This window comes from Pseudomassariella vexata, assembly GCF_002105095.1.
Source record: "Pseudomassariella vexata strain CBS 129021 chromosome Unknown BCR38scaffold_13, whole genome shotgun sequence".
In the NCBI taxonomy this organism is placed as follows: Eukaryota; Fungi; Ascomycota; class Sordariomycetes; order Amphisphaeriales; family Pseudomassariaceae; genus Pseudomassariella; species Pseudomassariella vexata.
Window position 1 is genome coordinate 987919 of NW_024467968.1, and position 8787 is coordinate 996705.

Genomic DNA, 8787 nt, shown 5'->3' on the forward strand with positions numbered 1-8787 from the left:
GCAGTCTTCAAAGTGGTACTGATTCATACCTACAGTCGTTCATATTCTAAATAACCACATCACCCTTATCATCCATCCATCGCAAGTGGGCAAAACTCCAGGCGCCCCTATTCATATCGGAGGGATGCCTCAAATACATCTTCTCATATCTCCATTCCAATACTCTAGACCGGACCCTCGGACTACAATGGTATCCACACATTATCTACGCAAACTAAACTTCTTCAATTGCACAGTTCGGATGCAGCACATAGACGACCTTCTGCGCAGCTGAACCTTGCGCAGCGTTGCCGTCGTCATCAGCAGCGAGACCATCGCCACGGACAGTCATCAGGATGTTGTCCTATGATTTTTCATTAGCAATTGATCACCGCTGTGAAAAAAAGTGTTAGAAAACATACCTTGACCATCTTCTTCAATACCATCTTCGTGACATTCATCTCCTCATTATACGCCACTTCATCCTCGAGCTCTTCCTCCTTCTGCTCGAGGTACCACTGAGTCAGCTCCTCAGCCTCAACACCTTCGCCCGCGCCAGCGGATTCGTCATCGTTGACTCGTGAGACAATCAAGTTCACCATCTGGATGTACTTGTCGTACGTGATGGCTGTCTTCTTCTTCTCTGGCTGAGGTGCTTCGCCGTCTGCGTTCTCGGCCATGGGTGAGTCCTCTTCCTCATCCTCCTCTTGAGGCTGGCCAGAGGCCGCGTCTGCAGCAGCGATGAGATCAGCAGAGTCTTCAGATGTGTCTTCCTCGTCGTCCATCTCGACGTCATCGTGTTCTACACTGATAATACTTTGTCTAAGTAGACTGAATGCCTCATCAACAAAATCCTCTGAAATCTCTTCCACACAGTTGGCCTTGGCGATGGCCTCGCTCAGTCTGATCAAACTTTCGAGCTGTCGCACTGTGATACGGTAACTATTGCGTCCGACACCACCCTGCGCGTCATCGGATCGCAGCTCCTTGTACCGCACGACAAGGCGTTCTTTGGCCTCGGGGGTGAATTCAGGTCGAAATGTTCGCGCAAATCGGATATATCGCTGCAAACATTCAGTGCTGAATTCAGGCTCAACAGCGCTGTCACGCAATTGGTGGATGCCGACGATGTGTTCGGCAAGATGGCGGTCGACGGCTTCATTGCATTCGTCTAAGACGACGAAGAAGAGATCAAAACGCGACATAATTGGTGCGGACATGTTGATGTTTGCTCGCAGCGTAGTCTTGCGGTTATATCGACCGCCGACGGGGTTTGCTGCGGCCAGGATACTTGTCCGGGCGTTTAGAGTAGCTTGGATGCCTGCTTTGGCAATGGAAATGGTCTGCTGTTCCATAGCTTCGTGAATGGCAACCTGATCTGCGATGTCCATCTTGTCAAACTCGTCGATAGCACAGATACCGTTGTCTGCCAGCATGAGTGCACCGGCTTCGATGGTGAACTCGCCTGTTTCCTCGTCCTTGATCACAGCTGCTGTGAGACCAGCAGCTGAAGAGGCTTTGCCGCTGGTATAGACGGCACGTGGCGCGAAAGAGCATACATACTTCAAGAATTGCGACTTGGAGGTCGATGGGTCACCCACGACGCAGATATTGATGTCTCCACGCAGTTCCATGCCCTCTGCTGTTGTCTTGTGCACACCCGACATCAGTTGGAGAAGGAGGCCCTTCTTAACGATTTCATGACCATACACCATCGGTGCCAGGGACTGTACAAGTCGGCTGTAGATGTGACCACTATGGACCATCTCACGCAACTCGTCAATCTCGGAAGGTGTCATGGAGTTTAAGACTGCAGTTTGCGCCTGCTCAACAGTATCGGCACTATCAGCATTGGCTTGCGTAAGCGAACTGATGATGTCGTGAACTTGGTGGGTAGCTGATTGGCCCGGCGTGGAAGCATCGGGTGTCGTCATGCAGGCTAGGAAGGCAAGCCGGTAGGTCAGGTCGCGCACACCCAGGGATTTGAGACCAGATACACCGCTACCCCCGGCATCGTTACCGCGAGGGCCTCGGTCATCTCGGATAGCCGTGGGACGCACACCTGGGAGGCCGAGCTGAGAAACATCGGGCACGACAATTAATGCTCCAGTGAAGATGCACTTCTCGCCTGCCTTGGCACGATCAACGATCTCACCACGAAGAATCACATCCATAGTCCGTGGCATGCTGCCTGTCGGGATCTCAGAGCTGTTTTCCTGAATGCGTACTTTCTGCCAGTCCACGAATGTGCTTTGGCGAATGTCGAGTTGCCATGCTAGTCGGTTGTTGCATTGCAAGTTGGGACATTGTGTGGGTTCCGTGTATCTGAAGGTTTGTTCTACGTTTGGCACCACCGCTCTGCATGCCTCGCAGACAAATGTCGCCATGGAAAGTTCGGGCCGCACTTCAGAGGTTCGGGTGACTGTACCCGAGATGGATAGCAGCTGGCCGATATTTTTGGCCCGTAGACTGCGCACCCGCGAGACCAGGGGTAGGTTGTAAAAAGCAATGGCGAAAAGCTTGTCCGTCTGCTGGTTGGCCGTCTTGCCACCCTGAGAGTCAGACTGGCTTGCCGAACCCGAACCAGCATTGCTTGCGCCTGACGTGGTCTGGTTGCTGGACGTGGTGGCTTGACGGTGCTCGCGGAAGTATTGTGGCTCGTACTTTGCGATCATGTTGTGTAGAGCATTGGTGAGGAAAGGGAGGAAACGGTAGTATTGGTTGTTGATGGCATTGGCCAAGGCACCGTTCTGATAAGCGGCGACATGATCGTAGTTCACGTAGAAAGTCGACAGCTGGTAAATACGCATCCCATGGATCTGAGCAACGTAGTATTTGTCCGTCGTTACGGCGCTGGAAGTGGGTGCTGCGGAAGATGCAGGATCTTCGATGAATCTGCGTTGCTCGTCAGTTTGGATCGCGGCAAAGCTTCATCGCATCTCCTGGGTTGTCTGACTCTTCAATGAAGTGCTCGAAATGCTCTTGCACGGTGATACCGATCCTGTCCTCGACCCGGGGAATGTCTGCTGCGCCGGCACGCCTTGCGCGATTCGGGATTTGGTCGTCTGCGAAACCCTCGCCTTCATCGTCGCTTGGGGCTGCCAGACTTTCGGAGGGAGGCGCTCGAGGTCGTGCGGAAGAGCTGCTGTGGACTTGTCTCTGCTTTGGGGTCACTGCCGCTCTAGATACATCCGACATCAACAGGCCGGAATCGCTAGGTGTCGCCATTGTGAGTGAGGAATGGTGGGTTTCGTGATGACAATCCCGACGATATTATCTCTGTGAAGTCCAAGGCTTGAATGGGAATTGGTTATCTCTGCGATTTTAGAGGGGTGCTTGAAATCGCGTTCAAAATCTCTAAGGAGAAACGCGTCAAAACACGGTCGGGAAGTCGCAGCTTTAATTGATTGCATGACGCTAGGCTGAAATAAGAATAGGCGACGCCTCCTGTAGGGGATTCCCAGCGAACATGGGATCCTTGGGAACGACCTCGTTCGCATCTGTCCTTGGAATCAATTATCAAGCCGTCAAAGGTTGCCAAAACAGTGTTCAATTCATACGATGTACCGTCTTCTGATTCCCTGATTGATTCACTCCCTACTACTCAAGCACCCCAGCTAAGTTGGTTCTCATAATGCCCCTTAGTTCTGAAACGCACACTTTCAGCGAAACATAGCGCTGAAGATGCCTTACAAATTTCATCATGTATTTCTAATGTTTGATACCAAAGTGTTGGTTTCCTTTGGTCAACTTATTTCATAGACCTACGAGACAGGCCTTGGCGATCAAGGCTTACCTGACAAGCAAACTCCATCAACTGTGACAAACGCGATGCTCATAACAAAGGTGTGGTGACTCGTCGATTAACTCAGAACCCACCCAACGCTTACACGGCAGCTGGGACAGCAGGAGCAGGAGCAGGAGCAGCCTGTTGCTCCAACCTCCTCAAACCCCTTGCTAGTGTGCTACCCATGACCTGAGTTGGCAACACCGCACCCGCTCCCCTGAAATAGCACCCTTCTCGATGAGCGTCAGATCGGATCTCCCCGGTGGCCGCATTGAAGATGGCAGTCCAGTCCGCTAGGCACTCCCAGCAAAACTCGAACCGACACTGAGAACACGTCATATGAAAACAGCCTTCGCCTTTGACCACGAGAACGCCGCATCCTTGCCCGGGACATGGCTTGGTGTTGCTCTCAATCCATTCCTGCGTCCTGGAGTAGTTAGGATCACCGTGGGCCTGAAGCGACGCGTGCTGCGCACAGTCGAGGCCGGTATGCCACGGTATCTGACAAGCGAAACACATGTTGAATTTGCATTCGCTACACATGATACGATTTGGCTCTTTGAAAAGTGGTTTAACCGATTCATCCGGCTGGGATGGATCGTCGTATAAGCCACCCGAGGTGCAGCCTTCACCTAGGCACCAGCGGAAATTGGGCTGATTCGAAAGAGAGTTGAGGACCGCATAGCGGTCGTACATAGCGAAGGTCTCGGGCATGGCGAGGATGCGGATTTCCGAGTGTGTATATGTGTGGTGGCATTCAGGGGTCGGGCAGTTGATGTTGTCCACGGCGCCGTAGCCCTGAAGTTCTAGCTGCGTGATTATGTGTCTGTTCAGACACGTTCGACATATGTCGAAATCATGCTGGCAGTCGGGCAGGAGCTCAGCAACCGGGAATGAGAGTATGCGCCAGGTCCATTCGCCCTCGAAACCCTTCGTCGCTTTGGCCCAGCGTAGCGGACCACCGTAGTTGAATTCCTGATGAGTGTCGGCACAGACGATGCAGTCCCGTGGCTCTCGTGAGCGGAACAGATGGGTGAATATCGGTATCTTCGATGTCCCTTGCCTGTTCGCTGTGTCGAGTGGCATCAGTTCAACCTTGACTGTGGTATCGACAGAGGTATCGCCACCTGGCGGAATGTCGTCCAGCAGTGGCCACATCTTCTCGTACTTTACAAGCCTGTTGTGCAGGGCCATGCTTTGGCGCATCTCTTCCCTCGTTGGCATCATGTCAATTGCCTGGAGCGCGCAGCGAAGTTGGTTGGCGTGGTTAAACTGTTTAATGTATTTGGGCACATCGTCCACACACAATGCCTCGAGGACGCCCATGACATCGGCGCCGTCCTGAAGGGGAAGACTGTGCCTGCAACAAGGCACAGGGCATTTGATCCAGGCCGACTCACGGTTCGCCAAGTCATGCCACCAATGGGTTGCTATACCTGCGATAATGCCTGCACTCAGGCAAGTTTTGCACACATATTTCCGGCAGCAGCGTGATAATCCCAAGGCGGGGTGGAAGTCTTCGAAGGTAACCGGCAACGTCGGACACTGAGCCAAGACTTCGGAAATATAGGATTGTTGGTTCAGTCCCCTAGCCTCCTTGAACTTTGGCAAATGACACACTGCGCAAAGAGCAATAGGCTGTTTCAAGTTTCGCCCCTCAATTATCACATCGTTCATTATTCGACTGAATTCCTGGATCTGCGCCCTTGTTAGGGGAGTGTCAAGGGTGACTGCCGCACCCTTCTGATCATTTTCCGGCCGGTTAGGTCTGCGAATCATGACATTCGGTGCGAATATTCTCTTGAGGACCAGATCTCGCAATGTCGTAGTCTCGAAGAGTGTCATGTCTTGCCGCCTCTTGGACTTCGGCCTTCTAATTCGACGTGGCGAGGATACCGGAAGTCGAGTTGGCTCGTAGAAACCAGCTTCACCAGCTTCTGTGTCGGCTTGTGTGGGGACTCGTGCTTCATCTTGAGTGTTGATTTGTGTCTCGACTATCGTTTCGGTCGAACGTCGTCTGCTATTTTTGGAGAGTGTATCTCGAAGCTCTTGTAGCTCCGCTTTCAGCCGATTGTTCTCTGCCATAAGGGTTTCTCGTTCGCCCTCCTCGTGCATGATTTTGTTTAGTCCCGCCCAAGGATTGACCGCACTTGTCCAGTCAGGTCGGCGTTCGACAGCCTTCCCTTTTTCAAGCGTCAGTTCATCTCCGTCCTTGCTCTCCTGTGGCTTGCTTTCATGGTCGTTAGGCAGCGACAAGGCAGGTCTGACAGAAGCGTCCCCTTCCCACAGACGCCTTAACCGGTCAAAGTTGGAAGGGTTGGGGGGTACTTGAGGGCTGACTTTTGTGCCAAATTGAATTGGAAATGTTTCCAAAGAGCTCTGAACATCCCTAAGCCGGTCTCGAGTCCCCCCGTCGTCCAGGCTGTAGGATGAACCACCGTCCCCGGATTGCGGATATGAGAAGGGGTTGGACACAGCTTGTGACGGTCCAGCTATCGAACATTCTGCCTCCGACATTGCGTCAACCACTAGAACTGGATCGGGGAGGTTCTGGGTGTCTATCGGAAGCTCGAAGTTGGAGTGGGCGTCCGAATACTGGCTTGTGTCTGAATCCCCATCTCCATCGGCATCAGCGATATAAACACGCCCATTTACACGTCCGTGCAGACGCTCAGGGCTTTTATTAGAAGCCTTGATATCATCGTCGTTTGCTGCATTTTGCCGTCCCCATTGTCCCACCCGTCGTACAAGTACGAATGGCCGCAGGGCATCACGCTGATACTGTTCAGCCTTCTTCCTCTTGACGGGCGCAGAGCGGGGCTCCATTGCTCCAACTCTTGTAGACGCCAGAAATGAGAAGCTGATATGTTGGAATAGCCGATCCCAAGGTCGCAACAGCGGTCTTACGACCCGAGGTGATCGAAGCAAGAAACGGAAAATGCGACACTGCGTATGCGGTACAATCGCTGCAAACAACAATAGCCAAGCACTTTTCCTTTACATGCTTATTTTAAGGCGAAATGATTGAGTCGTACAGGTGTACAGGCTACCCGCGGTGTGCCAGTTGTCGAATGCCATCCGAATCCACCTTGAAACCAAACAGTGGCAAACATCATCCATTTATGAGGGGCATCTGACACACACGTAGCCAACTAGCGTGGGTGTTATGTTGGAGCTGGTCAATGAGAAATGTCATACACAAGAAGTTTCTCCATCGTGATAAGGTGCCATGACGAACGCCAGTGCAGTAACGCCAATGGGATGGATGGCACGCGCGGGGAGCAGTTTGAGGTGACTGACTAACTTGTTCAACGTTGTCCAAATTTGACGTTACGGTGTCGCCGGGCGTTTGTTAGCATTGACCACAAGGAATTTCATTTTTTCAGAGATGATCTGTGGGCGGGCATGAAACCTCACGGTCACAGAGTTAATGCAGAGCAAATTGAACAACTCACCTGATATTTGAGGATACTTGTATATCCAGGATGTTTCCAAAGCCGAATGACCGTGTTTGTGGTTCTCCAACGGTCTAACATGGGTAGCCCAGTTGGAGCTGGCCATACATGACGCTAAATTTAGCGAGAGGTTGCTCTCCGCAGCTTCCTAATTCGGATATGGAATTGCCGTTCAGTTCCGATCTTCAAACATTTTTTCAGGATGCTCGGAGTCACTTGCTGCTAAACTTATCTAGTATGTCTTACTGTTGTGGGCAATCTGATCAACCAGTAAGCTACAGGGTTTCGTGGCATCTCACTGAGCTAAATAACTCCCCAAATATTCCATTGTCGCTATTGACACAGTCCCGATCAACATGAATGACTCGGCCGAGACAGAAGTGACATCCGCCTCAAACATTAAACGCATGGGGCGGCGTTGCTGAAATAAGCGTATGCTGACTCGTTTTACGTCGTCAATAACCTACCCAAGATCTGGACTTGGGATCACACGAGTCTTCAGCTGTTCACGTACTCAGTCGTTTAGACTTCAGCCAGCATCAGTATGCGACTCGTCGCACACTGTGGTGAGACAAGTTCGATTTCGGCCATGACAACGGTATTCCGCCATCGCACCGGGGCGAGAATCATTTGCATCACTTCAGTATACACACGGCGCAAAGCTCCGGTCCTTCCAAGTAAATTATAGCTAGGTCTAACTTTCTGTAACAGGTGCAACGCGGTGACACTATTAAGTAATCATTTTATAGGTTTAGGGCAACTTTGACAATATGGAGACTCTTGAAGTTACAAATGAGAGGCTGTGGGCAATTGGAGATGACGTCATACCATATTTAAGTACATTTTGTGAAGGGAGGGTAAAGTTCTTAGTCGACGATGAGAGAGATGTGTGTTTCATTCGATGGCCGACAGCAGAACTCACCTTGCGATGCTGCATGATGTGTCATCTATAAGAATTTCCAAATACGTTCTTGATCCTCATGTTATAAGTAGTCGTTGAGGTGGTTTATCCTGTCTTGGTACCAATAGAGTAGAATTTACTAATGACAATATAAGGGGTAGCACTAACGCAGAGAAAGCCGAAGATACTAACACGGATCACATGTGTTCGTATACAGAAATCTGCCATATACTGAAGTAGATCCAGTTTTACACCTGTTTTCTAGTCCTTGATACAGCACTCTTTGACAAACCTAAATATGTTCATACTAAAAGCTATATGATCTTCAAAAGAAAATGTTAAAGACACCTGTGCCGAGTTGTATTGGATCTCGGGTTACTTTAGATCATCAGTATGTAAGTGAAAATGTGGTCAACCTGATTCTTCTTCGCACCTATACCAGTATAAATGTATAGTCAAGCTGGGTATTTATGAATGGATGCTTTCAAAATACTGAAAGCCAGTTCTGTAATCAGTTCACGCTAAGCATTAATACCTGCTCCTGGTTTGTACACATCCTGGTAGTAGCGAGAGTTATGGAGAGCTTTTGAGAGCTTATAAGCACTTCTAAAGTAAGCGCCTCACCTTCACAAAACATTTTTCTTCCTTTATAATCAACGTTGTGT

General features: G+C 50.6%; 2 protein-coding genes across 2 annotated transcripts; both read right to left on the reverse strand.

The window, feature by feature from the left end:
- BCR38DRAFT_375969 (MCM2/3/5 family protein) lies at nucleotides 1-3329 on the reverse strand. The gene is made up of 3 exons (XM_040857343.1): nucleotides 2936-3329; nucleotides 402-2874; nucleotides 1-343 (listed from the first exon to the last, which is right to left on the reverse strand). The coding sequence occupies exons 1-3, from the start codon at nucleotides 3205-3207 to the stop codon at nucleotides 215-217; spliced, it is 2874 nt and encodes a 957-aa protein (XP_040712293.1). The 5' UTR covers nucleotides 3208-3329; the 3' UTR covers nucleotides 1-214.
- Nucleotides 3330-3865: 536 nt separating this feature from the next.
- BCR38DRAFT_412715 (uncharacterized protein) lies at nucleotides 3866-6592 on the reverse strand (the record flags this gene model as incomplete). Its single annotated transcript, XM_040858733.1, has 1 exon — nucleotides 3866-6592. The coding sequence occupies one exon, from the start codon at nucleotides 6590-6592 to the stop codon at nucleotides 3866-3868; it is 2727 nt and encodes a 908-aa protein (XP_040712294.1).
- Between the last annotated feature and the right edge of the window lie 2195 nt (nucleotides 6593-8787).